Source organism: Strix aluco, chromosome Z (genome assembly GCF_031877795.1).
Source record: "Strix aluco isolate bStrAlu1 chromosome Z, bStrAlu1.hap1, whole genome shotgun sequence".
Lineage (NCBI taxonomy): Eukaryota > Metazoa > Chordata > Aves > Strigiformes > Strigidae > Strix > Strix aluco.
Window position 1 is genome coordinate 48,773,217 of NC_133971.1, and position 23,462 is coordinate 48,796,678.

General features: G+C 35.7%; 1 protein-coding gene across 7 annotated transcripts in view; it reads right to left on the reverse strand.

The window, feature by feature from the left end:
* DMXL1 (Dmx like 1) overlaps positions 1–23,462 on the reverse strand; it is a 92,318-nt gene that overhangs the window by 33,865 nt on the left and 34,991 nt on the right. For 5 of the 7 annotated variants that reach the window (XM_074813103.1, XM_074813099.1, XM_074813102.1 and 2 more), the window contains 17 exons: positions 22,929–23,097; positions 19,333–19,545; positions 18,370–18,623; positions 17,586–18,270; positions 16,938–17,059; positions 16,272–16,361; positions 15,835–15,934; positions 13,588–13,704; positions 12,051–12,275; positions 9,721–11,418; positions 9,062–9,172; positions 7,572–7,741; positions 6,310–6,407; positions 5,447–5,612; positions 4,391–4,637; positions 1,663–2,750; positions 1,203–1,394 (listed from right to left, as the gene is read on the reverse strand). In XM_074813103.1, the coding sequence (XP_074669204.1) occupies positions 1,203–1,394; positions 1,663–2,750; positions 4,391–4,637; positions 5,447–5,612; positions 6,310–6,407; positions 7,572–7,741; positions 9,062–9,172; positions 9,721–11,418; positions 12,051–12,275; positions 13,588–13,704; positions 15,835–15,934; positions 16,272–16,361; positions 16,938–17,059; positions 17,586–18,270; positions 18,370–18,623; positions 19,333–19,545; positions 22,929–23,097 (5,745 nt within the window). The remainder of the gene's footprint in view (positions 1–1,202; positions 1,395–1,662; positions 2,751–4,390; positions 4,638–5,446; positions 5,613–6,309; positions 6,408–7,571; positions 7,742–9,061; positions 9,173–9,720; positions 11,419–12,050; positions 12,276–13,587; positions 13,705–15,834; positions 15,935–16,271; positions 16,362–16,937; positions 17,060–17,585; positions 18,271–18,369; positions 18,624–19,332; positions 19,546–22,928; positions 23,098–23,462) is intronic. The other 2 variants (XM_074813098.1, XM_074813100.1) reach the window with 2 other exon arrangements.

Genomic DNA, 23,462 nt, shown 5'->3' on the forward strand with positions numbered 1-23,462 from the left:
CAAAGTTTTATAGAATATTTTACACTCAAGATTAACAGCAGTTAGTATCATAGCCTTTCATGTATACAGATTTGTAACCGTGGAACAAGCACTGAATATGGAAACTATAAGCACTTATGGCAAAAATCACTTACAAAGCCACCTTGTCTTCAGAACTCAGTTCAGATAAATCAATTCACTTTGTAATGAAAGGGATGGGGAAGCACTCACCTCACCAACCCATAATCACAGATCGGCTCTAGTTGTAATGTAAACAGCAACATATTAAACATCTATACAACAGTTGCAGTGATTATACCCTGAGACAGCAGCAATATGCTAGCTAAGAATACAAAGGCTTTGCTTTAGAAAATTATAATGCAGCTTAGTTTCTGACAAATTCTTGTGCAGACACACATACAATTTACTCAGTATCACACTGATCACTATTTTTATCATAGCTGACACCTTTCTTAATGTATCACAAAACACACATAAAGAGCTAGAGAATCGGCTGATCAAAAAGATTCAGTTTAACAAATGAGTTTATTATACTTATTTGTCTGTTCCCTCTGAAACCAAGCACAGACTGTGAACTGAAATCCCTAGTAAAAATTATTTGGGACCTAACACATAAAAAACGTCAGGAAAGATTTAACCTAACACTTTAAGTTTGGTTTCCAGTCCAAGGTTAAATACAGAAGAAATCCTATAGAAACATAACTTAAAATAACAGACTAAATGTTACTGTATGAACATATATACTGTTTCACAAAAAAGTCTGAGTTTACTGCACTTTGCTGACAATCAGCTTTTATACTCAAAACTTAATTTTACTTAGCTCTAGGACTGAAATGAGTTTACTATTAATACAACAGAAGTAATGATCATATTGTCATAAAGACATATGTGACAGTGATAGTGTAGTACAAGATATTTTCCATAACAGATGTCACCTTGGACAAATACCCAGTCCTGAGAGAGGCCAATCTACCTCAGCTTGTTGAACCAGATGCTCAGCACCTCAACAATAAGTAGTAACCAGTGGACATTATTTTAGCCCAAATAAGTACTACAGAAAATATTTATGTTCCACAGTTTTATTACTTGTCACAGGTAGGCACACCTGGAAGTTTTCATGCTGTCAAAAAAAGATTAATAAATTCAGCAAACTGGACAATGATGACAACAACAAACCCAAACAACTATAAAAAAATACAAACCTTGTTGTTCTGAGTATCTGGATGAGGTGGTGAATCAAGGTTTATTATGGCATGTAATATATCATGAGTTAAGTTACCAAGATGTAGCAATGGATTAGCCACCACTGTTTTGGCACTAGCTGTGCAAGCAAATAGGAGAGGTATGGAGCTTTGCTCTGGTAGAGGGCTGGAAGGTATCTGTATTGACTGCTCCTAAAAACAAGCAAGAAATACACAAAATGGTAGTACACTTTCCTAAAAGGAACAGAACAACTTTTGAAAGCTGGGAAGGGGATTCTAAAGAAAAAACCCAAAACCTACAGAAAACGTAACATATTAAAAACAGTATTACATTTACTACAAAACAGGTGCTGCAGCATACTATAGTAGGAAACCCAACAATAATATGAAACACATTCAAAAAAAAAAACCTACAACAAATCTGAAGCAGAGAAAACACAAACTCATCTCCCCCACATACCTGCTGAGATTCCTGCAATAGCAGAATTAATTCCATTCTGACAGATGCCAAACCTCCACCATGAGAGCCATGAAGTATACAGTAACTAAGGAACATTCTTAGGAGAGACTGGTATTTCAGAAGCCACTGACGTCTTTTCTGAAAGTCTTCTTTCTGTATCATATTTTTTTGCTGGTCAGCTAAGTCTTCAGTGTTTTCATGTAATGTAGCTTCTTCTGGCATCACACTAATTCCTGACTGTATCTCTTCTACTTCAACACTATAATCACAGGTCTTCTGAAGAGCTATTACTTCTCTTTCAAGCCACTGATAAAGCTGATACCTCAACTTCCCACCATCTACCTCATAACCAGTGGACAGGGTACGAAGCTCCACAGTAAGAATTTTCAGGCATGCTCTAAACTTCAGCTGTGCTGAAATTATGTCTTCTGATGGACTTAGAATATCTTTGTCATCAACTACACTAAAAGATTCTGTGTAGCTAGAACTAGTTTCATACAATTTTTCAGTTTTCTTCATAGGTTTTAGCTCTTTCATTACCAGGGAAGAATCTTCACTCCCATCACTTTCATCGCTGTCTGACTGTAGTTTCAAGTGTTCATTTTGGATTATCACACTTGGCTGGCTCCAGTCAAAGGAAAGAGTTGAACTTGAATGTTTTCCTGATGAACAATCTGAAGATGAACCTAGACCATTCAATATTGGCTGTGACCAATCAACACTGGAAGATTGGTCTTTTGTTTCCAAGTCTTTAACTGGAGAAGATGGTGAGAAATCTTTACTAGTATCCATTAAACTAGGGGATCTATAGAACGACTTTGACCTCTTGACAACTTTGGGCATCTTTGATAACACTTCTAAGGCCAACATAGGACAACCAGCTTTTAGATGAGCATATGCAGTGGTGAAAAACAGCCGTCTTTCGCCTAGGTTGATTTTGTCAGCTAATCCATTTTCTACTGTTAGGCAAATGTGTGTGGAAGATCTATCAGAAGAGCCAAAATGACGTCTCAACAAGAGAGGATGTGTTCTCAAGTAGTTATAGAAGTTAAACACTGCAGGGTTACAACTTGATGAGCCATCTCCATCTGAAAAGATATTGCACCATGAGAAACCTACTGTTCTGTATGAACAATCCACTGCAAAGTTTTAAGTTCATCAGAAGGCTATTAGGTATAATATTCATTCTATTGTTTACTTCATTGCACCCCCCTTTTCACCTTCCTTTGCACCTTTGTCATTTGAGTATCTTGGAGGAAGGACATCACCAAACCTAATCACTACTAAAAGTATAAGCTTGAGTGGAAGAGCAGGTAAGACCTTTAATTTAAAACTGCTGCCATTTCTTTTCCTTGCAGTCAGCCCAATTCTACTGCACACAGACAAGACGACCTTCCTGTTCAGTTTAGATTTCTGAAGTCTCCATCACTAAATAACAATAAGATGTTTCATCTTGCTAAAGATTTTTACTCCAAAAGTATTTTTTAAAATTTTGGATTAGATTTGTCTACCTCTTAACAAAAATGCAACTTACAATAAAACTAGGAAATCCGTAACATATATACCTATTGATATCAGTATTACATACAAGTAAATGAACTATACAGCAGCGCAGCACCTACATGTCTTATTTTTATGTCTAAAACCAAAACATGAAAAACCCTGAAAACATACGAGCATCAGCATAGGACAATTCACAGTTTTCAAAGAGTTTGTGTTAGCTGAGATAGACCCTTACTCTTTCCTCTATCAGGAGTTACAGTACAATAACTACAGATAATAGGAAAAAGTATATGAAGGAGCACCTTTTAAGTAAGAAAATGAAGCAAAACACCACAAACAAGCCACTGAACAGATTAAAGAATTAGTATTATTTTAAAATGATTTTACACCGGAAGATGTGACCAAGATGGAAACAATTGAACACTATATCCCTCATTTGCTCAAAATTATCCCGAGGTGTGTAACTTGCACTGAAATCAGTTTTTAAAATGAATCACACAACTCTGGGGATTTGAGTCTGTATTTATCTCCATCAAGTCTCTCTCCGCCAGAACTGAAACCAGCTAGGATGGTAACTACTAAGGACTTGAAACGTTTAACTTACCTGAGAACATTAACTTTATGAAATAATGTAACTGATTCTTAGAAGGACTATAAAGCTAGCAAGTGAACAGGGAAAAAAAAAAAATCACTTCAGGAGACCTATTTTATTCAGGAGACTATTTTAGGCACCATGTGGGCCTCCCTGTATCACAGTAAGTATCAATATCTTTTCTATGACAGTTTATCATTTTGGTCAACCATTCTTCCCGAGGACTAAAAAGGTACAAAAAAACATGTTTTCCAGACTACTATGTAACTGTGCAATCAGAAATTTTTTCCTAGGTTGTGATGGAGTCAGATTAACTAATGAAGTTCATTTCTCTCTTAATCTTTAAACTGCAGTTGGAAATACAGCTGCATCACTGCAGGGTCATTCTCATTACGCTGATACTCACATACTTAAATGATAAATTAAGTATTCATTTATGGCATACAGGATAACAACACCACAGTTACCACATTTACTATAAAAACCACATACATTACTACAGCAAGCTATTTACTAGCAACAGTGAGCAACTGTGCAGTACCTAGTTTTGTTCAGAGTATGCTTGAAGAAACTATTACTTAAATGAACAAATAGTTAAAACCAACCTAACAGGCATAGTACTCATATTCTTACCTCCTTCAACAGAATGTTTAATCAAAGTGTCAAGAGCCTTGCTGTAATCTTCCAAAATCCAGTAAGCCATACTTCGTAGAAAAGGGTCACAATGCACATTTTCTGAGCTCTCTTTTCCAGGAAGCACACTTCCCAAAATTCTCTTCTGTAGTACAGATTTATAAGTACTAGATACTTCAAACTCAGACTCATAAAGTCTTGATATTACAAGAGCCAACTGAATATCATTCAGTTTTTCAAGGCAGACCTAATTGAAAATAAATATATTCACAAGACCAAACATCATAATTTCTCCTCTGGTTAAAATGATCACAAGACAGGAAGTGACATGAATTTGCTCAGATTGAGATAAATAGGTCTATCAATTCCACAAAACATTAGCAGGAACTATGCAGAATAACTGTGGCCAACTATTAAATGCAAGATCTGATTTGCAATTTCTTCAGTTTAAGTCTGACGTGACAATAGGTCTTTGAAATCAATTGGCTTCAACAAATCATTGTCAGTGTGCACGTTACCTCTTGAAGCTGGATGTTTTGGTTACGAAGCTTTACAGGATAAATCTTTCATTATCAAAGAGATTAATTTCCTCCCAACTTTTCAATTCAAACAGACTCAGGAAATAATTTTTTTTGTGAAAGTATTCTAAAAGCCAACCCACATGAGTGTCAAAAAGCCTTCATTTTCAGATCTGGAACTTCCCAATGAAAAACTATGTTGCCTTCATACATGACAGGGCAGACAATCTGAAAGCAAGTTAATGGTACGTAGGCCTCTTAATATTATTACAGAGAAATTAGCCATGGGACTTTTTAGTATCACTAATATGAGAGCTAAAACAGAATCAAAATATAAAGATCAAAGATTTCTGTGTGTTATGAAGGGGGGGGGGGTGGGGGGGTGGGGGGGAGGAGGCAGGGTGGGAGGGAAAGTGCACAAATGAACCACAATCTTCAGGGGTCATATTAATGCAGCATGAAAATCACATTCAATATATCTGTAAGTTTGGGACAATAACAGTCTTAATCATTAAAAAAAAGTTCATTATTTTATTACCTCCACCGCATCTTTTAAGTGTCCTGCCAACAAGAAAAAAGCTGCAGAATGTTCAAACCGCTGTTTGCCAAGCAAAGAAAAAGCATTCTTTAATGCTGCTTTACGCCATCTGTCCTCAGTGAAGTTGTTTCCAAAGAACTGTGTCATTTTAGTATCTTTTTGGGACCTGCATATTGAACATAATTGATAAAAATATTATATATTTTACTAAATGCATTATGGCTCTTCATTTCCTCAGATGCCAGTAGCATTTTACACAGATGTTTTCATCACGAAATGCAGAGGCTCTCACCACACTGAAAGCATAGGAGGCTTCATATTTAAAATAACAAAAACTTTAGCAAATACAAAAACTAATAGTATTTTCAGTTAACTTGATACAAATACAGAAAAGGTCATTTTTCCCAGGTGAGCTCTTAAGAGTGACAGTGCAAATTACTTTTTTAAAAGTTTGCAACATTGAACGTTATGTTATGAAACACCAGTCTGAAAGACGGACTTAATTCAGTCCTCTGAACTTAAGGTAAAATTTGCAATGACAAACACTGTTCTGAAAGATAGCCGTGTCATTGCACACATGAGATAGTCCTCAAAAATAAATCAGAATTAAGCAGTGATTGAAATTACAGTAATTTGAGAGTAAAACTTGAAGCATCTACCTTCAAAAACAGCAACTAAATTACATCAGTAAACACAAGAAGCTTAAAAACTAACCATTCAATGTAGTGACTAATTTAGAAGTTGAATCTTAGCTTTCAATGGTGGCATTTGTGCTTCTTTTGGATTACCATCACATTCAACTTTTTTCCCAAAATTATACCAGACAGCATGAAACTCCATGTAAGAGCCTGCACGTCTCCTACCTGTATAATCCCCAGATCACAGCCTTCTTTTTCATCGCAAGATAAAAAATGGCTGCGTCAAGTGGATCATTGTTTCTCTGAAAGGCTGCTTTAGCTACCTGTGAAGACAGTTCAACAGCAAAAAAAACAACAAAAATTTAAATGCTTCTGGTACCCCATGTTCCATAGTGCTTGGAAGTTCTCTTTAATATAGGATACCTCCCATCATTATGAGTCTGACATAACAACGCATGAAGATACCACAGCTTTAAGCCCTTGTTTTTGTTTGATATAATTTAGCTAATGCTCTTCCAGTTCTCAAAGCTTTTTTGCAGACAAAACGGGAATGCCTATGTCTGAAATCAGTTCCTGAAATCGTAACAAAATTGATTTATTAGTTGCTCTGGTAATCAAAGGACAGATGGAGTCTTGAAGAACAGGCTAGGACTAGTCATGACAGAAGAAAAGTTGTTTACAGGAGATTACTTTTGGAGGTTGGAAAGCAAAAAGGGGTAAGCAGCAACAAGAATAGTCCAAGACCCATGCAAGGTAACCTTAAATGCAGGCCCAGAATACTTGGAATTTTTAAAATGCAAGGGCAGGTAAGTTTCATAAATTGATTATTAATTGCTGAAGATTGAAAAGTAAAAGTAGAGACATGCATTTTACCACTTCATGCTTTGCAGTCAAATTATCTTGTGCATTTAAATTTCTACCTCAACACACTTGGCTTTTCCAAGTTTAAAACAAGTGATAATGAGGTTAGGCTTATTGCCACATCCATGATGATTAAAATACACATTTTTAAAAAACCCAAACAAAACAAGCCAAAACAAAACAAGAGAAGGTTTTGTTATCAAGGAAACGTATCCACTTGCAAGAGAGATGCACAATATCTTAGTCGACCCCACTTCTGACAGGTTTCTGAGAAAGTTTTTTCCTGTAACTTGTTTCCTAATTTTGCTATAAAAAAACCCCTATATGCTCAATCTGTATCTTGAGCATCCACTATAAGCACTATACACCACCACCTTCAAAATGGAATATATAAAAGCCCAAAATCTACTTCACACTGGAATTTGAAACTGGAAGTACTAAAAAAAAAATACATACAAAAGTTCATATTCATACAATAAGCTGTATGTACAAAAAAAATACAGCACAAAACATTCAGAATCACTGAACGTATTTGAAAATCTAGAACCATGTAAATAGAAAGTAAACACCAGAGGACAGCTGTTTGAAAAAAGTTTGGAAATTTTGTTTCAGAATGCAATGTTTACCTTTTCTATGCATTTCCGCAGGCTATGGATATTTCGAACCCACCATCCTATACCCATAGCTCTGAGTTCTGACCATGTTGGATCTCCTTTCTGCACTGCAGGAAGCATGCTCAGTAGTTCTTCTTCTGCTACTGAATGAAATGCCCAGGCAAAATGACTAGTAGATAAGCCTACATAATAAGCCATTAAAAAAAGAAAAAAAGATAAAAAAAAGAGATTCACTAATAAAATAATCCAGAATCTAAAGTCAAAGGGGTGGAAAAGGGAGAAGGGAAGAAGGTTGAATTGCTTATTTTGGATTTCTATGTGGATTGCTGATGAGGCAACAGAAATTTAAGAATATTTGTAAGCACTGCATACCAAATATTAAAGAAAGCTCATACAAATTAAAACATTTTTTCATCCACAAGTATGTAAGTTTGCAAAGAACAGAGTTACTGACTGAAGCTCGGAAGATACTTCAGGTGGCATTAAGATTAGCTGTGATACAAAGTGCAACATACTGATTAAACTTTTCAAAGTTTTGAAAGGTAGGTTGCCTATTTTGACTTGGATTAGAAAATGGGAAATTTCAGATAATCACAGGTTTGAGGACAGAGATACAAAAGAAAACTGTAAGGAAAAAAAAAAATCACATGACGATAGCCATCACTAAGCAGCAGCATAGCTTGATATGGGTAACTGCAATCCTAGTGACCAGGAGATGCTTCTTTAAACTGAGGCACACTCAGCTGCACCTCTGCAGATGCCTTGGAGGCACTTCTTACTCTCACCAATTCCCGAGTTCAGCAAAAGCAGAAGTATCTCAACTAAAAGTATTCCATCGGAGAGCTAACTCAGCAGTACTCTATTGTGGCAGTCCTGGCAAATTTCAATCTGATGCAGCTGAGGGGTGACAAGCCATGAGATTGGAAATGCCATCAACTGTCATGATGACTACTGAAAGAAGGAATCACAGACAGTCCTTTAGATTTGATTAGGCCTAATCAAATCCACTTCTTTCTGTCATCTGCAATATCAGATTGGAACTACTTAAAACTACACCAAAGAAAACTACTTGAAATAGTTAATTGCATAATTACACTAAGCACATGAAAAAACTTTTAAAGTCTGAGTAGACTGTAAGAGATTTTTTCCAAACATGTACCAAAAAACTAAGTAAATACGTACTCTATTTTCTACTGCATTATTCCTGCAGAACGTTTTTGGAATAACATGGTACTAGAAGCACAGAAAAGTCAGTTCTTTTGGGGAGTAGAAAAAAATTAAAACTAAAAAATTGTTAGAAGAAAATCACTTCAGTTCCAAGACCTCTACCTAAAATAAACCAGGCATTTTCTGCTCTTGCATACATTCATATGGAACAGTAATTTTTTTAAAAAACCAACAAAGTAACTCATTGATTCTACAGAGGCACGTCAACCGCACAGTAATCACATGCACAGCTACATCACTAAAATTCACCTCATCGAAGAAAACACATTAGTTACCTTGGTGAAGCAGTTGAGCTCGATGTACAGGAGGAAGTGAAGTTGACAGAAATGTGTGAAGCCGAACAGCCAATAAAAATTTTAATCCACACTCATCAAGAGTTTCTCCACCTGGAATTAAGTATTTTTATATGTACTTTAGAGAAACTACTAAAGTAGCTATTGGGTGTCTTAACAGAAGAAATAGTTTACCATTCTGTGACTCCTAATACTTTAAATTCTTAAATATAATAGCTTAATTGATGATTCTTCCCTTCAAGGAAAAGGAAAGTTTTGAAGTTATTTGTTCTTATTGCAAGAAACAGAAAGCGTGTCATAAAAAAAATCCATAACTTATTTCTCAATTTCTTTACATAGTGCAACACACATCGGCCATTAAGAAAGCTGTCTCTTCAGAAATGAACTAGAAACAATTATGGCATGTGGACTGATGGACTAACACTGGCATTAACAGTTAGCAATATAAAATTTAATTTTATGAAAGTCTGAAGTCTTAAACAGTAAACACTGTGATGGCATAGTAAATAATACAGGCTGTATTATGAAACAAAACTATGACATGTTTTCATAAGCCACAAAAATATTCCACAAAATAGGAAAAACTCCCAAGAAATGTTGTGAAGCACAGTAGTTCATTTAACCTGGAAGAGCCAGCTTACCCTGATTTCTGTCTCTGCTTTCTCCAATGTCAGTACTGGTAGTAGCAATTGTATCTGCCAAGGCCATCAATGACATTTGCTCCATCCTAGTCAGACCTGGCAAGCTTGAATGAAGCAAGTGACAAGAAAGAACTTGAGCATGCTCTGGTCCAAAGTAAGTTGGGCTATACTGAGAAAGATCGATGACTTTTGGTTTCAAACTGTCTTCATCTGCATCAAATGTAACAAGTTCTTCTGTACTTGTAACAGTGTTTTGGAAGAGATCTTCATAATTGTCATTGTGCACATCTTTTTTAGTTTGACTGTTTTGATTATTAAACTTCTCTGAACAGGAATGAGATGAATCATCATCCGCGGCAAGCAGAGCATACAAAGGCAATGGTGGAACAGAGTCTATTTCAATATAGTCCGTAGTCTCAGTTTTGCTGAACGTTTTGGGATCTCTTGCAGTACTTCCACTAGCACTGATGGTAAGAGATCTGAGCCTCTTATCATGATTAGGTTCAGAGTCACTTACAGCAACAACTTCTCCCGCAATGCACTTCACCAGATGGGACAGAATGGCTTTTGCTCTACGTACTTTACCAAGATCCATGAGTTCCAACAGTTGATACGGATGGTACTGAGGTAAAGTGGGACATAATGTATGAGCTGCTTCAAAAAGACCAGAGTCTTCCATTTCCGTAGACAAATCACAGGCAGATCTTCTCCCACTAAGTTTCTGTGCAAGACTGGTCATAGATCTGGTCAAGGTTCGCTTTGGTGGATGCAGACCTGAGGCAGCTGACTGGCTTTGTTTCATTAAGCTAGTTATACACGGTGTACTTCCACTGTAGGAATCTGTACTAACTAGTTCCTGCTTGGAAGGAGATTGCCACTGGGAATAAACATGCATTTCGCAATCCATTCCAACTACAAGAATACCATCACGCACCCAAGACAAGGAGACTGGAAAAGGAGGTGACCCCTCTACAGATGATACCAAATCAACACAACGCAGCAGAACAAACCTAGAAAGGATTGTAGTCTTTGTACTGCCACTATGGGAGATTGCTACAATATCCTTACCATTTTGTTCTTGCATTTTCCCAGACAGCTGACCAAACATATAAAGTTTTGATCCAATTCCCACTGTTAGAATATGTGAACCATCTTCCCTAGACATCCAGTCTAAGTGTACCAAGTGTTTAGTGCTGGGCATAATATTCGCACTGTGAGACAGAGGAATGTCTTGTCGGTTATATGCCACTAAATTACTATCAATACTAACACCAGAGTCTAACATGGTGCCTATCTCATCTAAATGAAGAGTCTGTTCTAGAATCCAAGAAGAACCCCCTGTAGATTCACATTCAAAAATACTAACATGCATTATAAAATCTTGAGAAAGATGACTGTTTTTAGATATTACCTGCTTGTATGCTACTGCTAATCTGTTTGTGTGTGCACAGCTAACTTCAGTTGGCCTTCCTGGAACATTAATAGCACTACTACTAAGAAGTCCATCCTCAATCAGTAATGGCCATTCTTCCCATACGTATGCAACATCACTATGCGCACTACATTCTGGCATGGAAGAACCTGATGATTCAGTGATAACTCTGCATCTCCAGAATCTAACTTTTCCATCAGAGCATGAAGTAGCCAGCAGATATGGTGCACGACAAACAGGATATATGGAAGAAGAACTCAGATGTCCTAAAATTAAATAAAATACAGTTTTACTGGGTGAAAAGTAAAATAAAGACGTTTTTATTCAGCTATTCTATTATTCTGAAACAACAAAAAAAATCTTAGCACTTTTCTCAAAGAGGGTTGTTTGCAGGCCCTCACAAAGGAGATGATGAAAATACAATGAAACCATTTTACCCTTTGTTTCCATTTCATGCTCTAGGGAGGAGTCAAATTATGTGATTTAAACCTGAATACTAATATCTATCATCTCTCCCACACATTTCCCATTCAGAAATTTAAAAATCTTTATAAAATATCTTTTAAAAGACTGATGAAAGCCTTAAAATTTATCTACAGATCCTACAAAAAATTTCATGAATGACTGCAAAACCAGATTTGTGTTTCTAGAATTCCTTTTACTGCAAGCATCTGGAATTCAATAAATAGTCTACCTTAAATAAAAGCTTTATTTTAATATTAGTTCTAGAATCAAGATATAAAGTCAGGGGTGCAAGTTTTAGCAAACCTTCTGGATCCACCTAAGGTGTTTTAATTTTAACAAAAATACCAAACTTACTATTACTTTGTTTCTATTTTAAGACCAAAGTCAGAAAGGCAAGGATTCCTTATTTTATTGTTTAAAAAAAATTACAAACCTGCTGATGGCTTTACACTTATTATCTCTACTCCTTCTGGCAAATTCAACTCTTGACTATACACCATTTTGGAAGACAGTGTAAGCCAGCTGGTGCTTTGAAGATTTGCTCTACAGGCCTGATACTTCTGAGTGAAAGGTGATTGAATCTTCTCTGGATCTGGTGAAGAATACAATTCTTCTGTTTGTGTTGCTGCTTCAGGTGTATTTGAATCTATCTTTTCATCTGAAAAAGTTTGCATTGTTAATTTAAAAAGAGTCAGTGATTTCTTTTAACCTGAGAAGTAATTTTACTCACCTTAGAAGTTCCAAAAAGACAGACAGAACCTGACTTAAAATTTTCTTTTCATTTTAATGAAATGCATTCCCATGTTCAGATTTAAAGAGAAATGCTAGCATACCTCAGATTAAATACTTCTGAAATTCTAGAACTGCTGAGAAGTTGTAACTTTAAACTCTTCAGACTTAAAACAATCAAACTGTAACCCAAAACACCAAAACTGCAGACAAAACAGGTATGTATGTGATTATCCACAGAAATTAACACTTCATGAAGCACAAAATACCTGCAGCTAGAGAAAAATAAATGAAGACCTCCATGATTTACCTTCAAATTGGGGAAAGGTATTTTTCAGAAAAGTTTTGTTAATATTTGCTTAAAATGTAGGATCTTGGAGATTATGTGATACAAATGCTTCATTACTTTTTTTTAAAAATAAAATTCAACTGTTGGAAGCATGAATTGATGGACTTGGAACATGAAAACAGCCAGTACATTGGTTGAAAAGTCTTATCAGTAATGTCCTCAACATATACATAGATTATAAAATTTGGATCTTTAGTCTTCTCACCAATTTATGAACTAATTGCCATAATACTTAAAATAACTGAAGAAATTCTGTCTTTGAAAGCAACAGTAAGACAAATACCAATTTGGTTTAAATGACAGAAACATGCATTATAACAGATTCCTCTGGTAAGTGGTGATTGCCAGATTTATGTTTTCTCAAAATCTTTAAATGTTAACAGAAAACTACTGAAATGTATCTTTAAAAACTTAATTTAAAAAAACCATTGTATCTTATAACTTTAAAAGTTTTACAGTTTTTGTGGGAGTTTGGTAGTCTGAAAGAGAACCAGCAGAATCCAGAACTTCAAAATTGTTCACAATTGTATCTCATGTTTAGGTGCTTCAGACTATGGTCCAATTTAGAAATTATGTGTAAACTCAAAAATTGCAGAACAAAAACTTCTGAGAAGCAACACATCTGAACTGTTAGGCTGTATTGAAACCAGATAAATGTATTTGCCCTTACAATGCACAAAAAATACCAAACTTTTGAGGCTGAACTCAAAAGCTTCAGCATTGAAGATTAAGAAGTAATCAAGAAAGAATGAGTTGTGATGAAAGCTTGTAATCAAAGAATTGCAGATGCTTTTTTAAAAGCTGAAATACTATTTAGAATATGCTGAATGGCAAATATATTCATGAGATAGTGACTTTTTTAAAAAACAAAACTACAAGAAAGATGGCTTACCTACTGAGACAGGAATTGACTTCAAATGTAAATGCCACATACGGAGTAATGAATGGTTTTGAGTATACTCTATTACTATTAAGTAGAATTTTTCAGAGAATCCATTCTGCTGGTTTCCTGATGAAATTCAGAACAGGAAGGTATTATGGATTATTCAACTGAAAGAACTAAATTTTGCTGGCTAGCAAATAATCATATTAAGCTATCATGAACTAATACTGAAATGCAAAGTCTGACTACATCCAACTCTGTTATATTAGTTTTCTCAGTATTCTATCATAAGCAATAACCACTACAATTATAGGTACACATGAAGAACTGCCAATGCTCTCTTTTAGAGAGGACAATGAATTTGCTGTGTATAAAGTTAAATCTCAGAATGTACTCTCAGCTCTACACCTTTGTCTTTTACATGCTTGTCTCTCACAGTTTCTTAGCTATCTGTTACTAGCAACAGTACAGTTAAGACAGTGAGCTAGACAGAGGTTTGGCCTTTAATGTATAAAAAGCATACAAGTTACATCTAGAGAAGAAATGCCATGTCAACAGTTGGGAAAGTCACAGCCTGGTCTAATGGATAGGCTCATCATTCGCAACCCAGCCAGACTGACTATACAGTCTGGAATGCACAAGAGGTACAATGCTGCTTCTTCCTAAGAAATTATTTGCTATAGTTTCACCCCAAGAAAAGACAACATGAGTTGTAATATTAGTAGGAGCCCATTTCTGGAGGGTGCACCCAACCATTCTCCTTCCTTAGCACTAAAGTAAAACCATTAGGACCAAGAAGAAATAGTGAGTTTATCAGCCTACTTAGATAGCTAGTTTCATCTTTCCTTCATGGTTCCCCTGACCCTTCTTTAGGTGTGCATCTACATAAAACATGATCAATAATAAGCTGTATTTGCCCTGTAGGTTTGACATTGGGTTGCTTATGGTACTGTAGAAAAATGGAAGTGAATTTTTTTCTTTTTCTTTTGAAAATAACATGAGCTAATTACTTATATGCTTTATTAAAGAGGAAAGAGTGGAGGTTTTTAAAACTGAAGAGCTATAGAGTACTAGAAAATACTTTCAGATAAGAATACACTTCTAATTTAGTATTTCAAAGGGTCCATTTAACCCTTTTTCTTATGTGGCAACAATCCATATAGACCTTCAGAACACATTCAAACGTATATACAGCTACCCTTTTCTAAGATCATATAGCTTCCATATTTCTTTTGAAGTCCTTTCTGTGTATCATACTCAAGGTGCAAATGTAGAACAAATTTATGCTGTAGAGTAACACTTCTTTTTGTGCTCTATTTTGTTCCTAATTTTCCACGTTCCATTTGCACTTTTTGACCTCTCCTGAGAGTTGGGTTGACATTTTCATAGATTATCTCTTATTACTCCAAATCTCTTTCTTGACTCTTTCTTGACTAGAAACAGCAAATTCAGAATTGATCACTATGTATATACAAGTTCAGGTAGTATTTCCCTAGGTGTCTCCCTTCTCTTCTAACAAAAGTTGCATGTACCAAGTTATTATGCAACATTTTGACACTGTTCCACAACTTTGCTTCCTTTTATTCAGCATTTCCTTTACTACTGCAGATGACTTGGTATCAAACTTTGCCCTGACCCTTTTTTTCCACATTATTTCACTGGAACAGGACAAAATAAAATTGAGATGCCTGTTTAACACAACTACTGACCCGCTCCACCATGGAAAACAGACCATTTATTCCAGAGCAATTCAGATCTGTCTGAAGACCTACAATTTCACACACTACTCACAGTACTGTATTTTATTCTGTTTAGGGGAATTTGTTTGGCCTGTCATTTTTATACCACACAAGGCCTGAGGAGCAGTATTTAGCTGATGTGAAGCTGATGAACATCCATCATGAAAGGATGTGATAAGCTTTGTCTATGTCATACCCTACAGCCACAGGCTCTGCATTTAAAATCCCTTTCCCCCTCATGTAAGAAAGGTATCAGCAACAGAATACTTAATACAGTACATGATGGGTATCTCATGATTCAAATAACTTTACCTAAAATTTGTTTGCATGCTACTCTTAAAGGAAGTGAAACACCTGTGAGTTTCTTAAACTAGATTTTCTTCTTCAGAGTATAAAGATGTCAAAGTAAGGTATTTAACCTTAAAATGCTAAGAGGTATATAATAAGTTCTTTTTCCTTTGAGAAATGAAGAATGTAATACTTTGTCTTCAATGTTCTATGAAAAAGAATTCTTTACCAGAGTTTGATAAATTGTTCCTTTCAGGTATTTCCTTCTCCTGGTTATTTAAAATGAAGTCTTCTTGAAAAACATGGAATAACTGCGTTTTCCTGCCATGCTAAGAAAGTAAAAACACACACAAGAAGTGAACATCACTGAGTGTAACGTTTAAGATTGCTCTCTAACATGGTAGCTTTTAACTTGGTAAGTTATAGAAATAAATGAAAGATTTCTCAAGAAAATGCACCTTCATTACTCACACTCTTTTCATTTACAGTTACTATGAAACCAAAAGCAAGTTTATGTCAGGATCAGTCTTTAAATACCTCATCTTCACCTGATGAACTACAGATACAGCCTTTATTGTTTACCTGAACTACAGATAGAGCCTTTATTATTAACACTTTTAAAATAAGCTAAATATGGTATAAATTGAGTACAGAAAAAGATCTTACAAGTTCTGTGATAGAATCCAGTTCAATGATACATCCTGGACGAGCTGTAGATTGCTGACTTATGATGTTAAAAACTTCACCAACATATTTCTGTTTAAAAAGAGTCAGGGGAATGGTCTTGTTAACTCAGATTTGGGCATTTCTGTGGCACAGTCTGCTATGTAGGTGCAACATCCCTAAGCAAATGCTAACTAAAGCATTAAATATACACTGGTTGCAACACACCAAGAACACAGGTAAAATTCCCAGTTTTATCAAGAGCCATATTTTTTTCAGTGGCTGAAAGGTGATGAGAACATCTGGAAAGCCTCACATTCAACAGCTTACTGTCCTTTCCCCAAGCTGCACTGTCATCTCAACCTTTCCTTAGAACAGACAATGCACATACACAGTTTTCTGCTCTGTTATTACTCCTTGTAGCGCAAGTGTTTCAGAGGTACTTCCCAACGAAATATTGACCTGCCTCAATATGCAGCATTTGAGGTTAAATGGAATACAGTATGTCTAGAATGCTAAAAAGCTCTACCATGTCTGTTTTAACAAGCAGAGCTAAACTACCATAATCTGTGAAATCCTCAGCAACCAGCTTAGTTACCAACAAGTCTGAAACTACTGCTACTGAATGAAGTTCCAACCTCCAAAAACTTGAGACATCTTTTCACTTACAGAAATTTCTGGATTGGAGAGCTCACACAAAAGTTTCTTAGCATCTATTACAGCTTGATATAATCTCAGATGTTGTCCATCACTAGCCACAAAGCAGGCACTTGGAGAATTACAGTATGCACCTGAAAAATAAGAATTCAAGAAGTGCTCAAATTTTCAAACACCAACTTGCTCCCCTTTTTTTTGCAAGAGGCAATTTTGAAATTATGAAAACAATACAGCGTAAGAAAAATTCTCTCTTGTTAATTTCTGTTCAGAAGCAAGAACTACAAGGTTTAATGCTGTGCTCAGCAACCAAATCAAAGTATATGAAAGGAATTGAAAATCCCATTTGCAAAGCAGAGCAAAATCTACCTCTGCTTTTGAGTGTTCAACATGTTCTGAAGTATGCACTAGCATCTAAGAACTTTACTGCATTAGCTCCTAAATTATCAAATACATAAAAGAAGGCAGAAGAACACAGTAATTCTTCACACAGGAATAAACAATTTCCAAGTATCAGCAGCTTGGAAATCTGTCAAATAGAGGACCCGCGTTTAACAATTTTTCCAATGCATTCGAGTATATCTACATTATCTATTTAGTAGCATTATTAGGTTTTATTACTTCTATTCTAGAACACTTCACAAATCAGGAAATGAAACTCACCAAGGCAATAGCTGGGTATAAGTGTTGGCAGCCATGCAACATTAGAAAAAGCTGAAACATGGAGAGAATTGATCCGAGCAAGTTCAGAAACTCCACCAGAAAAGGACAAAGGCCCAACAGGGTCAACTCTCCAAAGAATAAGTTCACTGTAAACTGCATTGGGATCCTGGGATGTTACATTTGCATTGCCTCTACTCTGAAGTCTTACTGGTGACTCCTGATACTTTACAGAATCATTTGCCTGTTTTTCATTTTCCACATCTGGTGAAATTAGAGCATTGTGATGTGAGGTTGTAAGCAACAGTGGTAATACTGAGTGGCAAGCCAAGTCATTAAGATGAAAACGGTGACCACAATATCGGGATTTATGTGAAATACTGAGTACAGTCGAAAAAGCAGATTCCTCAGCAAAACTCACTAGCCACTGGTTCAATGACCCATCTGCATGTTTGGAAATCATCATAACATTAGGTGTGAAGATACTTAGTTTTAAACTGTTGGTTGATTTACTGTGTCCAGAAGAGATAAGCATAGATGAAGATCGTGTAAGGCCAGAAGGCTTTTGTTTGCCTTGCTGAATAGCTAAATCAACATTTTTGGTACAAGCATACATCACTATACTTCTGCAAAGAGAGTTTGCATCACCCGTCGGAAACGCAACAGGAATTCTTGACACAAATGACACCTGGGATTTTAAGAAAGGGAGAAAGAACAAGTATTACAGTTATTTTCTCGTTGTACTTCCCACTGAATAACAAAGCATAATCCAGAAAAAATAAAGTACCTGCACCTGGCGAAACATGCCAGGCTGGTATTCATCTAGCCAGTCCACATGCCATACCAGCAGTGAACCATCCATAGGATGTATACTGAATAGCATGTCAGCATTTTTACTCCATTCAGAAAGTAGTACTTCAATTTCATGATCAATAATGGCAGAAGATAAAGGAACAAGGCTTGAATTTGAAGTTGTTTTCTCATCACCCAGTTCCTTCTTTTCTTGGTTTCCTTTTTGTTCATCTCCATTTTCATCAACTTCTAGAACACACACAGATACATATATTATATTCAAAAGCAGAAGTATAGCAATCAGTGTTATTCAGGCATTGGAGAACCTTTCAGGCATCTTTATAAGCCACTCATGTAAGCACAAATTTAAAATAATGAAAATTTTAACCAGAAATCCTCTAGTCGACCTCAGGCAATGACTAACAAACCAAAATAGTTTATATTGCACCTTAATTTGAAATACTTTTGTTTTTCCCCATTCTACATAAATTTTTGCAATCATAGGCAAAACAAAAGCAATCATGTCCAAACCACATATATTTAAATTAACTGCCTGTATTGTTATGGAATAAAGCTATTTAAGTTAGGTGTACATTAATATTAAAAAAAAGAAAGTTAATTCTAAGGTTGCACCTGCTTCCTTAAAAATGCTATAACAACAGACTTCCATGCAAAGGTCTCAAGGTCAGCATAAGTAAATAATAGAGTTTTTAGCATAATTAACTCAAAACCTCTGGAACAACCAGAGAAACAAATTAATAATCTCTAGACACAGATTTTTAAAAGTCACTTATGTACTTCCAGCATAAGTGAACGAAATGCATAGAAATGCTACTGTAATCTGTCTGTATCCTTACATGTCAAGTTGCCGCCTCTTACTTCACATGAAAGAACATTACAAATTACTTTGTAAAATGAACCTGTAAAATAGACCATTTGTCTATGATAAGACTTTTACCTTCTTCTGATCTGTCATCCACTTGATTAGATTCCTCACTGTTAGTCTCAGGAGAATGATGTTCAAAATTCTTTTTAAGTTGTTGCAAAAATACTTCCATGGATAAGGTAAAATGAAGTTCTTTATTGTTGAGCCAGTGAACGACAAAAGGTCCACTTTTTTCTTCATTTTCACCAAGACTCAGAGATGTGATAGAAGGGAGTAGAGGAATATCTACCAAAAGAAGATTTTGCCATTTTTGAAAACCCAGTAGTTTGGTCAAAAAATAATTTTATGTATTTTTTTTTAAGCAGAAACTCTGTCATGAAAAAAATACACTAAGAGCATTGCCATTTGCCATTCCTTTCACCAACATCATCTACTTTCAGTATTAAATTGCTTGACTGCTACCACAAGAGATGTTCCACAGGGAGGCTCTTTGGTATGCTTACATTAGGATTATGGTATGGCCCTGCACTGTTACATCTTCATGATGTAACACTGCCCATACAGGTTAATTTACCTTGTCTTTTGCTACTACAGCTCAGTATGAACCAAATAATTTAAGCATAATTTCCCAACTTTAGTCCACAATGGAGGCTGCACTAGGTATACACCGTAATCAAAGACCACCTATAACAGGGCTTAGACTCGCAAAAACTAGAACAGTGACCAGATGATGTTCTGCGTAACACCATCACATAAAGCCTGGATTTCTGATTTCTATAGGTTCCATTATTTTTTTGCCCTGCCCCATGATGCTACTTGGTGCCCCACGTGGCTGTGAAAAAGAAAGCAGAAAGCACAAAGTAAGTGACAGAAGCAAGTATCAGACTGCTTCAGAGTAACATAATCTAAATTAAGTGTGGCTAAAAAGCAGCTAGGTGATTTACTGCAATTTCCTCAAATGAGCCATACCACAACATGTTAAAAGCTCAACCAAACCTGCATTTAATTCCCACCTAGAAGTCTCCGTACATATTTTCATCTCCTTCTGCTCCCTACTTATGCAGCATTACTTAAATTCCATGCCCTGGGAGACGAAATACTTTCCACCTCAATTCTTGGGTTTTTTTTTTCAAAGCCAGTGATAGCTTTCAATTGCTTAAGCCTTCAGTCTAGCTTAAGACAATGATAACTTCGAGCACACAGACAGAAGAAAGGACCACCCAAACTACTAGTAATTTTGTTGTGGGGAGGGGACACAGCAGGGGAAGGAGGCAAGAGGAGTACAGAGTATGTAAGAAATACAGTCTTTCTTCCTAAAAAGGATGATTAATGATGGTCTCAAAAATATCTTAATACATCTGGCAAAAACAGAACTCGTAGGGAAGAATTCTATTAACCTCTCTTTGGAAGATGAAGCTACGGTAAACGTGAGTAAGAAGGTGAACTAGAAAGACGACTTTCAGATTAGATTATAAATCTATGTACTTTGAGTATATATCAAAAGATCACTGAAGAAATCACTTTTTTTCCCATTCTCCTACCTCAAACCTACCAACTTCTAACTGATGTTCAGCTCTGGACAAAATCCTTAGTGAATTTTTATTTGCTTCATAAATCACATTCACTCTTTACAGAAAACTGATGACTTTAGATTCAATAACTTTTTCTGGATTTGCCTAGAGATAATTTTGTCCTACCAACCACTGTTTATTCCTTTCACTGAACACCACACAGGCTGAATACCAGTTTAAGTAACACTCTAGTATAAAAGAGGTCTCAATGATTTGTTGCTGTAAGAAAATGAGAACACAAATACAATAAAAATTAGGAAAATATTTATTCTTATATATGACAGCATTCTTCTTCAAGAAGTGAAGTGAATGAGAGATAAAGTTACTTTGGCCTTAGTTTTTATTAAGTACTCTGAATGTTGTAATAACGGCAAATTTTCAAGTGAGAGATCATAAACCAATTTGGTTTAAATTAAATTAATCAAAATACAATTAGGTTTTCAGATTAAATTTCATTTCAAAAGAGCAAACTAAAAGGACTACTTAGAGAATCTGGTTAGACTGATGCACTTAAGGACTTGACTGAGAGGGAGAGCAGATATTTCATCAAATTAAGATTTAAGACATGAAAGTTACTTTGAACAGAGGTTCTGCATTGAAGAACAACCCGTTAACCTCCAATCTACTGAGTTAAAGACCAAGTGATCCAAAAGACAGTATCAAGATAGATAATATTAATACAGATAACATAGAAGTTATACAAGATTAAAAAGGCCAAAGTGTTAGACACCCTGGAAAATCTTTTACCATTCTTTTCCAAAATTATTTTTATTCCTATTCTGTGAGTTTGCTGTTGGGCACATTTATATTGCAAAGACTATTAAAGCAAAGTTAAAAGTTCACTTAGTTACTACATGTAAATGAAGAAAGAAAGAAGTGGATAAAGAGTAGATAGAAAAGACAGTGAAAGATATGTGCTAGCCACATGAAAATACTAGCTAGCTCCTTATGCATTTTGAAGATGCACAAAAGCATAAAGGAGAACTACAAATCTCCAAGGTGAAATTTTCCTTTATGGCATTGGGTAGTAACATATGTAATGACTGGAGATGTTTCCTGTAGAAATAGGATAGCATTGATGGTACAGCACAGAACTGCAAGAAGTTTCCCTTTGGTAGGCTGGATGTGATTCTTGTCATATCTGTTAAAAGAAACATGTACCAATACTAAAAAAGGTGAAGACTAACTCTAATCTTACAGGAGAGAGCGCTTAGAGCTTGCTTAGCCCAAGCAATAGTAATGGAAACCTACAGTTCTTTACAATCATACCAAAGACTGTACCCCCACAAATATGAACTAATCAGGAATGCCTTTAGGTCAAAACTGGCCTTTCAAACAAGGGTCAGTAGGAACAAAAAACTAATTTGAAAATACTATTTATAAGACAGAGATTAATTAGTTTAAGAAAAGGATTACATAATATGTTTGTTCATTAAGTCTAGATACAGGAAATCACAACACAGCAGTAAAACCTTAACGAACAGCCATTCAATATTGCATTTATATTCAGTTTTTCAATGACCACACATGCACTTCATTTCCAGCATACACAAACAATTATGAAGACAGAAATATTTAGCAACTACAGGGGATTTTCCTTAATGCCTATCAACTTATTGCTTAGAGTGCAAGGCAATATTAAAGTTTATGGAACACAAGATGAAGGCATGTTTTGCTTGGTTCAGAGACAGAAGTACAGGAATGTGTGGCTACTTCAGACACTTACTGTCACGAACTGATTTTAAGAGGCTTGGAAAGTTTTGATTTATCAGTGTGCTCCCAATATCATACACAATTCCCAGTAAATTTGTAACTCCAATTACAAATATTCAGCCTTCTGAACCTCAGACCACTGTGAATCTCAGTTAAAAGATGACTAAAAAAGAAGGACAGGATTACTGTAGAGGAAATTTATTCAAACCGTTTCATTACTGTAGGAGAAGGTTCTTTCATGCATTAAATGAAACCAACATGCTAGTAATTTTGCATGATCATGTAAATACTGAACAAATACATCTGTGACAGTTAAGCTTACACAGACAACACAGATCTAAAATTGTAGCTCACCCTGTAGCAAGGCTTCACCACACTTCTTACCTGTGGCTGGGTTGATACTGGCAGCAATATGGAAGTGACAAAGTGCATTTGCATGAGGAGGAATGTTCTTATGAACTTCATGGGGATCTTGCTGATGTGGAGCATAACCAGTATGTGCTACAACAGCACCTGTCCTTCTCCTTCCTCGTCGAAAGTGCTTCAGGTTTAACTGCACGAAGAATAAGGTTGTCATTTTAATTCGTTTCAAAAATAAAAAGCCGATTTCATCTGTAAGTGGTTTTCTAGATACTAGTGAATGAAATTTTTCAGTTTAAAAGTTACTTTAAAGCGTCCATGGCATTTCTTTCAAAAGTTACACTGTTCAGGTTGTGCCTGCAGTAGAGATATCAGTGTCTTCAGATTCATTAATGACGGCCTATACAGTCCCTTGACATAGTAACTGCTTCATATTCCAGTGTGCAGACAATGTTCATACACTTTTTATACTTAAACAAAAAATACTATTGTTTCATAAACATACACCATGCTTATTCAAGATTCTGAACAAAGCAGCAAATCTGAGTTTCAATTCAG